General features: G+C 33.1%; 1 protein-coding gene across 1 annotated transcript in view; it reads left to right on the forward strand.

Moving 5' to 3' along the window:
- LOC149771190 (uncharacterized) overlaps nt 1-17,360 on the forward strand; it is a 188,140-nt gene that overhangs the window by 63,766 nt on the left and 107,014 nt on the right. The window contains exons 8-12 of the mRNA XM_089948755.1: nt 1,918-2,069; nt 5,702-5,735; nt 10,552-10,593; nt 13,302-13,343; nt 15,664-15,702. Coding sequence (XP_089804881.1) covers nt 1,918-2,069; nt 5,702-5,735; nt 10,552-10,593; nt 13,302-13,343; nt 15,664-15,702 — 309 coding nt within the window. The remainder of the gene's footprint in view (nt 1-1,917; nt 2,070-5,701; nt 5,736-10,551; nt 10,594-13,301; nt 13,344-15,663; nt 15,703-17,360) is intronic.

Raw genomic sequence — 17,360 nt, forward strand, 5'->3', positions numbered from 1 at the left:
ACAGCATTGAAGGACCAAACTGGTGTATGTTTCTTATTGTGGCAGCAATATCAAATGTAGAACATTGATTGAGACTCAATTTTTTTCATTTATTTTATACAGAATGATCAGTGCTTCTAAGGTGATGAGTTTTCTTTGAAGATTCTGGGTACATTTTAAAAAAAAGGAATTATCCTTCAAAAGTTGGTCGATTGTAGCTAGTCCTGGTAGCATCGATAGACCAGCAAGTATTCTCCAGTTTTGCTTGTTTTTTTTGGGGCGGGCGAAATTTTATGGTGGAGAGATGCTGCCTTCCATGTCTCAACAGATTTTTTAAAAAAAAGGCTAACAGATGATGAATACATGGGTGTTCTGTTCTAGTCTAACAGGGATTATGACAGAAAATATGAGTGTTCTGAAGGGTTTAATTCAATGAGTGAAAAGAAGAGAAATTTTACTTACCATCCACACACAGAGGTCAGTCAAGATAAATATATTAATTACTAGTGAGCAGTTGACAGTCGGACACTATTTCATCCAAATAATCCATTATGAGATAGTGCTTCCTCTGGTTGATCCCTGCTCCCAGAAATGTTTTAAAAAATGCCAAGATCTCACAACATACAGTACTCGGGCCAGATGTCAGAATAAGCGGATTATGTTATAACAATGCATTTGTTAAGGTGGCTAGTCAATATGAACAATAAATTTGTTGATCTAACTATTTATAAATTCCAGTGCGTTTTATATGGTGCCCCTGATTACAAATTTAAACAGTCATCAATGTAGTGGAGAGAAAAAAAATTGGCAGATGGTATATTTTGTCGCCATTAAGGAAAAGAAATCATAATTTGTGACATTGGCAAAGCCCAGCATAATCCCTGAATACTCTTTTTTTTACACAATATTTTTTATACTTTTAAGCAGAAACAACTTTTTTTCGTAAACAAATACATGTACATAAAACTGCAGGAGCCACGCCATGATTATGATATACTAGAATTTATGCACTATTTTCTTCCCCAAGAATGATAATAACTTTTTACGTTACTTTCATACTTTTAATAAAGAAAAAAAATATTTTGTGTATGAGAAAATTACATGTATGTGAAATTTCAGGAGCCATGCCACAGTCGTATTATATCCAAGTTCATGTTATAACAGTTTGCTATAGCGGGGTCACACTGGAATAATTTAAGACTGTAACAGATAGAGGCATCAATACTATCAGAATCGGTGTATGTGCATGTACAATAATTTGTTCTTAATCTTGCAGCAAACAGAGCCTTGTCATCCTATTTAATTGTATATCTTTTATGGCATTATGATTCAGACATTCCTTTTCTGTTGTGCATATAAGTTTCAATCATTCCTTTGTAATAGTACATTTTTTTATGGCATTAAGATTGAATCATTCCTTTTTAGTGGGACATATTTGATGGCATTAAGAATGAGTCTTCTTTTCCTTTTTAATTGCACATCTTTTGTGGCATTATGGTTTATTAGTTCCTTAATGTTTCTTGAGTTTAGTCTTGTATAAAACCACTGTACAATGCTATGAAATCAGGCATATCAAATAAAGAATTGTTCACCTAAAATATTAGGTTTTTCTATGCATATGCTCTGAACTTAGTCCACATCTCTTCAACATTGAAGAGAAGTTTGTCTAAATGCTATAAAAGAAATTGATGCATCTTGTACATGGCAAGATTGAATTAATAAACAAATTGTAAATTGTGCATCTTGGTCTATGATGTGTTAAAGTTTTAATGTCAACTAATGGCATTTCATAAACAGAGATATTTTTTTACATCATTATTGAATCAAAATATATTGTGATTACTTATATGGGTTTATTTAGGCTGAAAATTTGATTTCACAAATTTTTCATGAATTGCCTTTTGCAATAGTACAATTCAGAATTTTCCTTTTTTTTAGGAAATGATCGTAATATCCCCCATGATTATTATGATAAGAGGAAAACTGTCATTGCATTTAATCTATTCAACTGTTGCACACATATAAGAGACAAAGCTTCATCTGGTGATATGTCTTCAAGTTCTCCAATGCATAGTTTTGATCCACAGCCAGTAAGTACATTTTGTTTCTTAATAGATACCAGCTTTGTTTATTTTTTTCCTTATTTGTCAGCATATATCTAAGGTAGCCCACTTCAGTATGTGCTTTCTTTGGAACTAAAAATAACAGACTGAGTCATACCAGAGAAAAATAAAAATGGTACTTACAGCTGCCTCTCTAGGTGCTTAGCATTAAGGGGTTAGTGTTAGGACTAGTCGGCTTGGTGTCAGGATAATGTAACTGGGGGGGGGGGGCGGTATCATGCTACATGTGATGTCTGTGGGATGATGCCCCAGTGCTAGACATCACTATAAACTGCCACACTGCGGACATCGTAGCGATATGACTGAAAAATTGTTAAAGCTGTTTAAAAATCCAAATCACACACACATTATGATGTCATCAGTATGATGTTGTTTTGTTTTTCCTAGGTGTATCACTGAACAGAACTCGGGCATAAACTGGTCTGTCATGTACTAAAAATGAAAAAGAACTATTTGTATAAACAGTTTTAATAGCACAAGGCCTTTGGAATCCTTCTGCAAATTATGATTTGTCATAAATCGATTATGCAGGCTTTCTGTTTTATATGGAAGGTTCTAAAGCTCGCACATTCCATGGTACCCTCTTGAGCCAGTTACCCAATAAAGCTTTAGTTTTTACTACAGAAATTACAGCCATACTGAAGGCTTTGAATGGCATTGAAACCTCTTTAAAAAATATATTTTTAATCTTTTCACATTTTCTTTCCACATTAAAAACGTTACAAAATCTTAAATCTGGCAACCCAAGGCACAGGAACACAGGTTTCTTGCAAAAAAAACTTTTAATACTCAGTGGGGGAAAGATCACACAAGTTATCTGTGGTTCCTGTGATTTCTCATGCCCAATAAGCAATTTTTTAATTTTTGTTTTTTAATTATGTTAATCAGATCTTTGTCTTGTTTGCCTTTTCTCCATCATCTCAAATAATATTATAACTTTGAAGAATGTGGTTTGAATACAAGCACTTTTTTGATGGAGATCTGTAGCAGCTTTAGAGGTATTCCAATTGAATTGTTTCCTGGAGCAGTATAGTAAATTGATTCATCAACCTGCAGTTCGGAAAATGTCTAATGTGCAACAGCGGTGTGTCATGTTGAAGCAAAATATAACTGATTTCTTTAGGAAGGTCAGTGAGCGGGAAAGATCATCTGTTAACAACAAAACCAGGGAGTGTGAAATATTGGAAGGTTTGCTGCTTGCTGAGTGTGGTACAGAAATAGGTGATGCAGAATTAACTGTCATATCGTTGTTTGTTTTGGTGTAGGCCTTGCAGAAAATATGATATATTGATAGAAATATCCAAGGAACCGTATGCATGAATTGTGAAAATTTAAATTAATGTACATCCTGAAAATAAGTTCCCGAATCTACCAATACTGGCCATAATTGTAGCAGTTCTGCCTTTTCAAAAAGCTGATTCTGAAATGGGATTCAGTTCTCAAAGCAAACTTCTCACTAATCTGAGGAATAGGGTAGCCAGAGACCTTTGAAACTCTATCACTATAGTAAAACAAATGTGAGAATATCTGTGACACGAAGCAAACTCCTCTACAGACATATTCAGCTTATTTATATATATATATATATATATATATATATATATATATATATATATATATGAAAAGGATCTTTCTTCATTGTTTCTAAAACGGTAAAGGAAGGTGAGGCAAATTACAACAATAAATGGACACTACTTTTGAATGGGATTTTACATTTACTGTTTTTTTTTGAGACTGGGAATAAGACAATGAGCTTTTTTAGCTGAAAAATCATTGATCTCCTGTATTTATTGTACTTAAAGACTTTAAAAGCTACAAGAAATATGCTCAGAATGCACTTGATCCTACAAACCAATAGAATGCTACTCTTTCATCCACTGCTTTCTCTCACACACAAACGCTCATTCACTAACACAACAAGTCTTTTTGTGTGCCATTTTAATATTGAAATTAGATTCATGGTCCAGAGCAGAATGAGACAACGATTGCACATTTATATATTGTGTTAGATAGGTAACCAATTATCCTGTCACATGCACCTTTTTGGAGTCTGATACCTTTACTTTTTGTTCACGGTCAGTACTCCAAAATAATTACATTTCTTGCATATAAGTTTTCATATGCTGAAACAAATAATTATCTTTTCATGCACAAAATATTACAAGAATTACTGCATAGAAACATGATGTGCATATGCAAACTGGGAAAGTATCATTTAATGTTGGCTTCCTAGTCATAAAGGCATTATGGGTAATGAAGGGTAGATAATGCAGCCATTGCTGCTCAGCAGTTACCCATTTATGAATGGCATATTCCATATACCAACTTCAGATAGTGCATAAATCAGCATGTTTATCATGCTTGGCAAAATATGTGGAATGAAACAAAGTTCAGAACATTCAACCCACTATTAGAGTTGCATACATAATATTGAACACCAGACTCCTGTCTACCTCCTGAAGGGTAAACAGGCAGAGTGTATGTCTGCCACATATTTAAGACACACAGTTAACATTTCTCACCATTCCATCAAGCGATGTTAACAGTCAGTAGAGATTAAATGAGTCTGCCGATGAAGTCCTTATCATGAGGACGAAAGCTTCAGGTTAGCTTTCTCAATATTTTTTGTGTATGTGGTTGAAAGGTTAAAAATATTATCAGATATGAGGTAGAGTGTATATGTTGTTGATGATGTCCTCTGGTATAAGATATTTATAAGGTTGCATAAATTATATACAGATGTAAGGAACTGAATTTCTTAATAAAAGAGCATGTAGAAATGCATATTTTAGCAGGAAATCAAGCTTTTATTAATTTGGTAAGAACAATTTCATTGGATTATAAAAGAAAATAATAGTCATTTCTGATGACTATAATTAAGTAGAAGCCAGATCCAGAATGCGAAATTCATTAGTCCGGTCATTTTCTGCAACATTAGATAGTTAAATGTGTAAGTAGTTTTTGGCTGATTCACTGCATGGTTGTGGGTGGGGAATACACCTAATGAATCTTTTTAGCATGTCATAAGACACATAAACTTCCATGGCTCATTGGTTAACTTGCCAAACTTACAAGTTCAAAGTCAGGGGTGGGCAAACTACGGCATGCGGCCTGCCAGTGGTTTTCATGCAGCCTATTAACAAGTCATCATTCGTATGGACTCTGTTTTATGTTACTCTGTTATCAAATAAATGTGCTTCTTTTGGAGTCTGAGTTTAAGTTTTCAAATATTAACAACATATTAACAACTGAAAATTAATTATGATGTTATTTAGAAAAACTTTTTGTTTTTGCTATTTCAAATATTAATTATTTTACTTAATGAACTATGCAGCCCGTGACAAATTGTAAATTTGTGTATGCGGCACTTGCACTGGAAAGTTTGCCCACCTCTGTTCAAAGTGTACCATATATCACAAAAAAATATTGATGTTCCTAGCTGAGAGGTCAAAGTTAACACAAGGGAAATATTCATTTAAAAGATGAATTATTTTATGCTGTTGCTATTGGTGCAGTTTACGAACTATCATGTGTTTACCTACTAAACTAACATTTACAGTTGTGCTTATTTTTCTTAAATTTGCTTTTTTTAATTTCAGGCTTCTTCAATGCGTCCACTTGCCAACAGTCCAGGTAATTATACAAGATTTTCAATACCGCACTCACCTAGAATCAAATACTTCTGCACAGTGGTCTAAGTGTTTAGAGCTTCTGCCTCTGATATGGGAGGTCATGGGTTCAAACCCCAGCCTAGTCATACCAACAGCTTATAAAATTGGTACCAGCAGCTGTCTCGCTTGGTACACTGCAGACATCATAGCAATATGACTGAATTTTTTTTACAGCTATGTTAAAAATCCATATTACACAAACACACATACACACCCAAAGTCAAGGTAATTATACAAGATTTTCAATACCTCCACTCACCTGGACATTTTGTGATTAATTAAGACATTATATAGGTTGATTTCACTCATTTGCTATACAATACTCATACAAAGAAATCTTTACATTATAAAAGAAACAAAACAAACAGTAGAAATGATGACTTAACAATAGAAATGCTCTCTGTGGCTATATTTGTGAAGCTTTGGTTGGTTCCCTGTCAAAAGTATTAATGCCCTGATGTAATACCAAAGATACAATTTTGAGATAATCTTGTGAATGCAGCTGTGCAGAAAGCAACATATTTATTTACCCTAATGTGACTCATCGCAAGAGAAGGATTTTATTCCAGTTGGAGAGTTGAATATTTTGAGAAAATGGATGAAAAGTGGATAAGTGATCAAAATTTCAACACCTTAGAAGACTGCAAGTGAGTTTGACTCCACTTAAAAAGGCCATCAGGTAAACTAACAGTAGAAACATTTTTTTTCTGTACCTAGAAAGGAAAGCATCATAAAGAAAGGAATAGCAGCAAACATGAGTAGCTAAACCTTTCTTAACTGGCTTATCTGCAAACATTACCGTATATACTCGCATATAAGCCCATTCACTTAATATAAGCTGACCCCCAAACTGAACAGGTATAAACATTAAAAAGTGCATGACCTGCATATAAGCCGGCCTACAACTCCGAGACATGTCAAGATGCATGAGGTAATTTCAAAATGCATTTATTTTGGCGAACTTATCTTAAACAAAATTACATGTATACTTACGGTTGGCATGCATGAATATTAAAAAGAAATGGTATAAACTTGTTTGAAAAGTAATTTAATTTTCAGTTTTCTTATTGTTTCTGCCATATTTAGGTTTGTGTATAATTTGATCGAACGATGACAAGAATTTAGCAATCGCAAATTGCTGTAACACTACCTCTCCCTTTTGACTCGACTAGTGTTCGTCAATGCATTATTGCATTGGCCATTTTATATTAGTGCACGGGTAATTATGTTTTAACTTTGCTTTGAAATTGTAAATATCGAACTCATTAAAATGTAATCCAGTATGACAACACAATGAACAAACAATATGGTTCAACTCATTTAGGCTACTAAATGTATTTACATAATGGTGCCACCACATGTACATTGTAGGTTTGATTATGTGCTGAATTAAATACATCCCATGGAGTCGAATCATGGACACCATTGTGCTAAACTTTAATGATATTTCCAAAATACAATAATAAAGTTTTGGAAAATAATACTTAAAAAATTATGCTAATACCCTAAAAGCTGAGTTGTAGTTTGCTTTCATGTAAGCAACCTCACACCATACCTGTCAACTTTCATGCCATGAGGGGAAAGAAAATGCCCAATTTTTTTTGGTCGCTCTGTGCCTACCTCCTGATTTCATAATATCTTCCAATTTTTGCAGAGAACTCCCAATTATTACATTATATCTTCAATTTTCATTTCTTCTAAACAAGAAAGTCCGGCATATTCTGTTGTATCACCTGTGAATTATTGTTTTGCCGAAATAATTACTGTAAAGAATTCGCTTCTTCGCTAAATAGAATGTTAAGTTTAAACATTATTCACGTAATGATTTTTTTTACCTCTACAGTAATAAAAAAAATAACAAAATGAACCAGAACAAAAAAATAAACCACAACAATAAAATCATCCACAATTAATTTCAATGCAGAGAAGATCACTACGAATGCTGTAACTCCATATGCTATAGCGCCATTCCCACAAAAGAAACTTAAACAAGTGAACACCTGGCATTTTTATACTGTATGTATCAATGTTAATTACCATTGTTAAATTAAAAGAAGGAATGAAAATACTTAACCACGCAGCAAATGTTTCCTCAAAAACCTAATTCATAATAAACAATACTAAATGCTGCACAAGTTGACAATAAGGGAATAAGGTCAGATATACAAAGAGGAAAAAATGGTTGCCACATGTATGGTACCATGATGATGGCTATTTTGGTACCTTTAGTTCAACAAAATTGGTCATCCTTTATTTGCCAATCAATTGCTGGTGCTTGTGTAACACAATAGTGTGGAATGTGGTTTCTTTGAATTACGGCAGAGGGCCAGTCATTTTCACAAAATAGTTGCATGGTTAAGGATTAATTTTTAGTTAGTCATGCTGGCTTTCTTGCTTATTTATTTAAGACTTATCTATAGCTATTGTGCAGTCTAACCACAGCTGACAAGAGTATGAAAAAAGGGCACATCCTGGGGGAAAATAGGACATGTCACATGGAGAAATGGCAAGTCTTTTTGAGAATTTCATGCATATTGGACCAGGAAGATCGATCAATATTTAACGAAAACAGTGCTTTAAAAATGCCATGAAAAACCTCCCAATTTTAGGTCCCAATCTCTATTATTTTTATTCAGCCTTCCTACTTGGCTTTTGAAACATTCACAGGTATGCCATACACCTCGTTTTACAAAACTACGGTAACAATGCTAATATTATGGAACAAAAGGCAATTACACATCAATGAACTTGTATAGTTACTGGTCAGAATTCCCTCTTATCACAAACCAGTTTCAGGGTTTTAATGATTAACTGGCCATACAGGCAGTACATGCTGTCGCAAAACGCTAGACTAATTCGCCAACTATCAACATAGGAGATGCCGAAACTTCAAGCTTTCCATTGTGTGGAATGTTATATTTGTTCAGCTAAAATACAAACTTTAAGCTAAAATTGATTGATGTTGATCTTAGTTAATCTATATGAGAATTTTAGCCTTTAATTTTACCACTCTTCATGAACATGTAAATTATGATGGTTATGTGCCTTGTACAATTAAACGTACATATCTTTTTAAAAATATCACCTCAGTTTGTAGGATCGCTTATATTATTGTAAATGAGTAACTTGTGAGCATGTGATTCAACGTAAATGAAACAGCTACTAAGGATTAGCTGAAATATTATTTGGCAGAATGCAATTTGGTCGAAACAATAAAGCAAAATCTGCATCTGATATATTTGGGAATAAGTAAGGATTTAAGTGATGCTATGCACGCTTTGTACTTTGTAAGTACTGTATAGTTCAGCCTGGTCTCCCTGGTAAACTCAACTGGCCTGCGAATTATGAAGATTGTATTTACCTTTATTTAGTTTCCTATTGGAGAAATCAGAAAATATGCGCATGCAAAATAATAACAAAATCAATCATAGTACTTTTAACAGTTTAATAATTGTTGGGTCACCAAAAGTTACTTTTTGTAAATGCCGTTGTCTTAGGACATGGAAAAAATTATTGTTTTGTGTCCCATGATTTACAGCCGTTACAGTAGTCAACAAAAAGACCTAAAAACTGCCAAGTTTTGATATTGGCCTGCGGATGAGTCGATGCCCCACCTTCCTCCAGACCTTTATTTTTCCTAAATTATTCAGCTTATATGCAAGTGTATATGGTAATTTTTAACAATTACCTGAAAAATTGGTTCTTGCCTAATATGCAAATGCTTGGATTAACTTGCTGTTGACCCTAAACACTGTTGGCATGTTTGTTTAGTATTATTATGGGATATTAGAAATTTATAAAGCAACAGGTCTAGTTATTAAACCCAGGTATTTAATATAACCAAAAATAGTTTTACTGATATTTAAAAAGACAATACTTGGGTTTTAATAACAAGGCCTGTGGCCTCACTTTTGATACCTTACCAATGCCAAGCAAAGTAGCTGTTAGTACCATCTTTATAAGTCTTTGTTAAGACTATGCCAGGGTTCGAAACCATTTCCTCCTGCATGTGAGGTGGATGCTCTACCCACTTGACTACCAGAGCAGTCAGGAGATGGTGAGATACAATTAAGAGGGAATGTTTGTTGTTACACCTGATTATTACTAAATGCCTCTATATAGTTAATGAAGCATGATTAAAAACTTATAATGGTCTGATCAAAGACAGTTCTGTAGTTCAATCCATTATAATTAACTGCCAGTCAGTGATCAAAGATAACTTAACAGGTGATAAGGATAATCACTTACCAGCACAGGTGTGAAGAGAATCCAAGTCAGCCAAGTTTATTTTGACAAAATCCTTTGACACTTGTGCTCACAGGACCACATAGTATTCACATCGACCTTCCATCACACCTATGTTATTGCATTTTTCACAGTTCCATGTTTTGACCAAATCTTTAAAAAATCAGATAACTGATTATCCGGACAAAATCAATATCCCCAGATGTGTCCAGGTAATCGTTGTCTTATTCTACCTCTCTCTCTTTCTGTATGTTTGTACTTGATAGCATGTACTTGAACAATTTTATCTAGTACACATTATGTATATGTAATGTTATTTCTATTACAAGTGAATTTTTCATGATATAATTTCATAGCTATGATTGCAATTTTGACAAGGTTCAAATATCTTTACCTTGATAAATTACTTTAACATTTGTTTGTATTATTCTACATCAGATCAAAATTTCCTAATCTTTTCATCAGTTGAGAGCCTTAGTAAACATGTTATTCTTTCTTATTAATGTATTTAATTTTTCACCCTTTATCTCTAGACACTGATATGAATGCTGCTTCAAGGGAAGGGCCAAGCCAAGGTAACATCCTACCTATTAAAGAATTGAACAATTCTGTAGCGTTTATATGCATAGATTTTATTTTCATCTTGGGTACATTAAGTCAGAAATGTTAATGCAGAATTTAACAGTAGTGTGCTGCTTTCTGTTACATATATCCATGAAATTAATCCATCATGAAGATTAATTACTTAAGAGTGGGTGTTATGGTAAAAATTATGATCTACAATTTTTTATTTCTGTTTTTTATTATTAATTTGTTAATATAAATAGTTACAAAAGGTCTGTCCACTCAAATCATAAAACTTCAAAAAATTAGTCCTGGATCTGTGTCTGAGATTTTCTAGAATAAAATTAGAATTATTGAAAAATATTGGGGATGACTCTGCAGGGGATTTTCTATACACTAGGCCACAGGTGACAGAGGTTAATCATTTACCAGCACAAGTGTGAATAGAATCCATGCCAGCCAATTTTACTTTGATAAAACTGTTTGGGCACGTGTGTTCACAAGACCACACAGTGTTCATTTTGACCATCCATACTACCTATGTTATTGCATCATTCACAGTTTTACTTTTTCATACATGCCCATCATTTTGCTTTGGCATAATCATTACACTTTTTTTCTCCATGTAATTAAATCTTACACTTGCCTATATATATATGGATTATGCTTTAAAGGTACATTAAAATTAAAAATAATTATTTTTAAAAAAATATGACCGCTCCGGTAGCCTGGTGGTTAGACATCTGCCTTGGATGTGGGAGGTCATGGGTTGATCCCCAGCTGAGTCATACCAAAGACTTACAAAAATGGTACAGCTGCCTTGCTTGGCACTCAACACTAAGTGGTTTGTGTGAGGACTGGTCGGCCTGGTGTCAGGATAATGTGACTGGGTGGGACATCATGCTACATGTCTGTGGCATGATATCCCAGTGATATGACTGAAACATTGTTAAAGCTATGTTAAAAATCAAAATCAAGCACAAAATTAAAAATAAAGAAATAAATAAAAAAATTGTCATTTTTTAAAATCATATCTCTATTTTCACTCATCATATAAATTTGAGACTATTCTGACAAGAAAGACTGCTGCATAAGAATAGCAAATCTTGAACCTACATGTACTTTCCTAATTTTTTATCTATAGGAACTGTACCTTAACCATTTCCAAGAAAACAGACGGGTTTCTTTACTTTGAAACTCTGCCTGGCAGATTCATAATATTAATAACCAAGCTGGTTAAAAGACCAGTCTGTACTTTTAAAGAAAATGCACCAGATTCTTTGGCAAAATGGACATTTATGGTATGACCTGCAGATGAAAATTCTTAGAACTCTTTAAGCCTTAAAACAAGTCTAGTCAGAAAAAAGGACAAATGAAAATCACTAGACAAATTTGAAAAGAAGAATATGAGCATGAATGAGCACAGATCTCAGCCTCATTGCAGAATCTGTGAATGATCAGTGGGCAAACGTTAGTCACGCAGACTAGTTAAAGTGAGTGTTGAATATAAATAATTTATCCATATGTTTTTTTCTTTCTTCATTCTGGTTATAATCCACATGGATTTGGCTCATTTTTGCCCAGTATTTTGACTGCGCCAGATCCAGATTAGTAGCAAAAGTAAATGTACATATTTCATACCTTTTTTACACCACGTAATATGTAGATTACACATTTTGTGCTCAGATTATGCTATTTTGCCACTTATTGGGGTAATGTATGCTTTTTGATCTAACTGAATAGTGATTCTCTGTATAAAATTGATGTCCACAGATGAGACCACGTAATGATTGTTGTACTCCCCCATTTTCTTTTTCTCTCTCTCTCCATGTGGTGTGTGTAAGTGTGTGTGTGTGTGTGTATGTATATATATATATATATATATATAAAAATAGAGATAAGCAGTTTTATTAGTATTTTACTATGTATTATGCACATTTATTAACGATAGAAATAAAATTGAAAAATATTTAAAAAATACAAAAGCCAAGACACAAATAATAATGTATTATATCTTGATGTATTATTATGTATAATAATAATATTATTATTATGTAATATTGAACATTCATCAATAATGTATCAAGATATATTATTATTTGTGTTTTGTTTTTTGTTTTTTTTTAAAAATATTTTTTCAAATTTATTTATTTGTTTGTTTTTTATATCGTTAATAAATGTGCATTATACCTAATAAAATACTAATAAAACTATTTGTATCTAGTCATAAATTTGTGATTTTTTTAGAAAGACAGTTATCAATAGAGATATATGTATCTTTAAGATCCAGTTTTATACATATTTTTATGTATTAAAATATAATTAATCTGTGCTGTATATGCATATCTCCATGTCAATTATTTGTTAAGGTATAAGACAATTAGGTTAAAAATGTAAGCTATGATGTCATTTTGTTTATGTCTTATTGTTTATTTCATTGATCACTTAGAAACAGAATATATTTAATGACATAACCAATGATATTGAATTGAGTTTGAATTCAGACTGAAGAAGCATTAAAGTGAAACTGGTGACACATTCTACATGTTGGTGTTCTTTATAAATGGTGAGTGAGAGAATACATATATATATATATATATATATATATATACTGAGAGTGAGAAAGAGCAAATTGTAATAAAAAAAATGTATACATATAAAAGACCATGTTCCAAAGAGTATTGCTTTTGTTTTATATGTTCTTTATCTCATTTCTCAGACACAACTGATGATCACGTTACTACAGAGGCCTTGATTCATGGTAAGATTGGAATTGCATGATACTCTAAGTCAGGGGTCTCAAACTCAAACCACCCTGAGGGCCGCATGAGGGGATTTCAATGGCCCAAGGGCCGCACCACCTTTGTTATCTCTCATGACACCTGGTGACGCCAATCGTTTTGCGGGCCACAGGATATGGCTTGGCGGGCCACGTGTTTGAGATCCCTACTCTACAGTCTTATAGCAAAACTTGCTCTTACTGAATCTTCATTGCAGTGACTAACATTAGTAAAGAAACTTCTTTGTTTGTATAATGCTGATTTAAGTTGCATAACTTTATCCTCTCTATTTTGCTCGCGTAAGCGTCATATTTCTCACGATGCATTGTTTCATAGTGCCGATGCATGTATTACTCCTTCGGAACAGCTATCGTTTGTTGACAAACAAGACATTTAATTTTATCGCTGACCTCAGTGACAAAATATAAATCCTCCCATTTGACTTGAAAAACTCTTTTCGTCCGCGAGTTTTCTTTTTTTCGACACAGAAGACATTTATACGGGCTTTTATGTTTATAAAAATGCAGCAGAATCAACTTTATAAATTCAACATTAACTCGATCACTTTACTAAAAACTGGAACCGGAAGTCTGCATTAAGGGTGACAATTAATAGAAAGACTACAAATAATTAAGTCAGAGTTTCTTATGGTTAAAATGGTGCTAATGTTAAAGTTCAAAAGGCGGCGAGAGAAAAATAAAAAATTAATAGTCAATTTTTTTTTAAAATCCCAAAATGCGTCGCATGCCGCACAATATGCCCTTGCAGGCGCATGCGGCCCATGGGCCACGTGTTTGAGACCCCTGCTCTAAGTCATCTGCCACCTGGTTAATGAAATTTAAATTTGTGTGCATTAATGTGTCACATATAAAATAGGCCAATTCATTATTTATTGTTTAGAAATGTGTAGTTGTTGAAAATGGATTAAAAATTATTTACTATATACACTCATTTATAAATTCAGAAATTTTCTAGAATAAAATTAAAATTATTGACATTTGTGTTTTAAAATTCAGCATGATCTTCCCTTATCTTGTTAGCCTCAGGTCGATTTCAACGATATAGATGAATATATTATTTGATATTGATTTAAGATTGTGGCTTCATGCAAAACAAAAACAAGAAAGTTGTGATTGAACTTTCCTAAAATTGCTATAAGAGATCCTCAAATACATGGGAACTGTAGTGTAAGCCTTAACTAATTAGCTTTGAAATATCACTTGACAGTTAAAGTAATCAGATATTCCACACTTGACTAGAACTGATATACACCAACAGCTGGATTATGTTATACATTCACTAGGGTTTAAGTTCCATGGGAAATATACGCTCAGGGCAGACTTTACTCCCCTTCCAAGCTGTATTGATGTATTGTATTTAATAAAGACTATAGAATGCCTTCTGCAGTTATTCTTCAATAACAAATAACATTACAGGAACTATCTCTAATTATGTAAACAATCCAGGCTACTATTTCATCAATATAATTCCAGAAGTTAAGACCAGACATTTGATTGGTCAGCATTATGTCAGACTTAAATTTCAGCCAGTGGGATTGTTTTACTATAGACAAGTTAATTTGGTGAAATCCAGACCTGATAAAACAATATTGTGCCAGTTTGTTTGGTGTTCAGACTGACTTTGAAATTTTACTTTAAAGCAAGATTGATTTAAATGCAGCTATTTGATCATTTTAATTGCATGTCATTTAAAACGTTTACAATATGCCACTAATCTTTTTTTTAAAAATCACCCATTATCTAAGAAAATATATGACCTTGTAAGAGGTATTAGTTTGCATAGAACTTAATATAACCATACATATGCTATGATATTAATATACAAGCCTTGTGTATTAATATAAATTGTCACAGATGCCTGCTGGTATTGTTGTCTCTAATCAGGGTGTCCTGTCTTGAGAGGGACCTTATAAAAATATAAAATCACTATTAAATGCTATGCTCTGAACTTAGTCAACATCTCTTCAACTTTGAAAAGAAGCTTGTCTCAGTGCTACAAGAAATTGTTGGATGTTGTACATGGCAAGAGTTAATTAATAATAATTTGACTAAATGGGATATCAAATTATCTTGACAAAATTTATGTCCTGATGGGTCCAGGTAATCAATGTTTTACCCCCCCCCAAATATATATATATATATATATATATATATATATATATATATATATATATATTGTGAGAGGGAGAATACATATTTGTGTGTATATTTAAAAGACCATGTTTCAGAGATTACATCCTTTGTTTTATATGTTCATTTTCTCTTTATTTACTTTGTTTAGTCCAAACTGGTGACCCAGAACAAGGGACCACAAGTCAAGGTAAGATTGGAATTGAATTTTTAAGATTCTTGATACTCTTGGTCATCTGCCACCAGATTAGTGAAATTTAAACTTTAGGTCCGTGATATGTCATAGATTTAAAGATAGACAAATTCATTCTTTATTATTCATTAATGTGTTATTTTTGATGTTGGTGTTGTTGTTGTTGTTCTCGGGTTTAATGCAATTTTTCAGCACAAGATAGGCTATACATGGCAGCCAGTATTAATGGTGACTCTAGTTTGTTATTGATCTGGAACAGTGAGCGCTTTAGACCACTCGGCCACTCGGGGCCCCCTGTTATTTTTTAAAATAGATTAATAAAATCTCTTTACTGTTTACACTTGCTTATAAATTGATCCAGTTGCAAATAACATAGGCCCTGATCTGTCATTGCATAAAAGTGCCTGTAGAACAGGGTCTGTGTTTGTTCTCCTTGGTACTGCTTGCAAACTGCATAGACCCAGATTTGCTAGCACATGATCTGATTGTATATCAGGGTCTGTGCATCTTATATTAGAATTTCCTTTTAAGAGAGTATATATATTAAAGCATGTCATGTTTTAGCAACTATGTTTTCTCCTCCCCCAAATTTTATAATCATTTTTTTAATTTTTTAATTGGTCAGTTTTAATTGGTCATCTCACTTCTAGCGGTTAAATCTTTTAAGGAAATCCAAATACTTTATATTTATTCTTATTCAATACAGTGTATTTCTTGATGTTGGAAGATTTTTTTGAACCATACACTAAACATATTCCCTTGTTTAATTGCATTTTTCCGTACACAAAATCTGTTCCCTTGTACGATTGCATTTTTCCACACAGAAAACCTGTTTCCCTTGTACTATTGAATATTTCCATACATAAAATCTATTCCTCTATGGTTTTGCATTTTTCCATACACATAATCTGTTCCCCTATACTACTGGATTTATTCTTACAAAATAATCTGTTGGCATGTACTTTCACATTTTTTACATACACAAGATCTGTTCTCCTGTACTATTGAATTTTTTGATACATAAATTCTGTTCCTCTATACTTTTGCATTTTTCGATACACAAAATCTGTTTTCCTTTACTATTAAATTTTTCCATACACAAAATCTGTTCCACTGTACTATTGCATATTTCTATAAACAAAATCTGTTCCCTTTTACCGTTGCATTTTTCCATAGACAAATACAGTTCCCCTATACTATTGCATCTTTCCATACACAGAATCTGTTCCCCTGTACTATTGCATTTTTCCTTATTTTTATAAATGATACATCAGAGGTTTGAAAATTGTTTTGAACTCTTTGTGAGTATTTGTTCCATTAGGAACAGTTGTGGTTAGCCCCACATCTTGCCCTCAGCTCTCCATGCTTCCCTCCTTGTTACCACTGAAAGGGAAATCAAGTACACATGTAAACACATTTTGCCCTCTTTTTGAGTTTGGAAGTTAATATAGCTATGTATGCTTTCACTGCAACATGTTATATTCTTCAATATGGCCATAAAAGCAGATGTATCAGGTTTTCATAGGCCAATTAACATTGTAGTGCTAAGAAAGCCAACTTGCAATTTAAATGAACAGTAACTTTAACCATGTTGAAACAAATCCATGTAAGATGTAGGGTGAAGGAGTTTTCTTTTTGCAAAGAAACTGCTACTC

This window comes from Sinohyriopsis cumingii, unplaced genomic scaffold (genome assembly GCF_028554795.1).
Source record: "Sinohyriopsis cumingii isolate HCF-2022 unplaced genomic scaffold, ASM2855479v2 utg002073l, whole genome shotgun sequence".
Classification (NCBI taxonomy): domain Eukaryota; kingdom Metazoa; phylum Mollusca; class Bivalvia; order Unionida; family Unionidae; genus Sinohyriopsis; species Sinohyriopsis cumingii.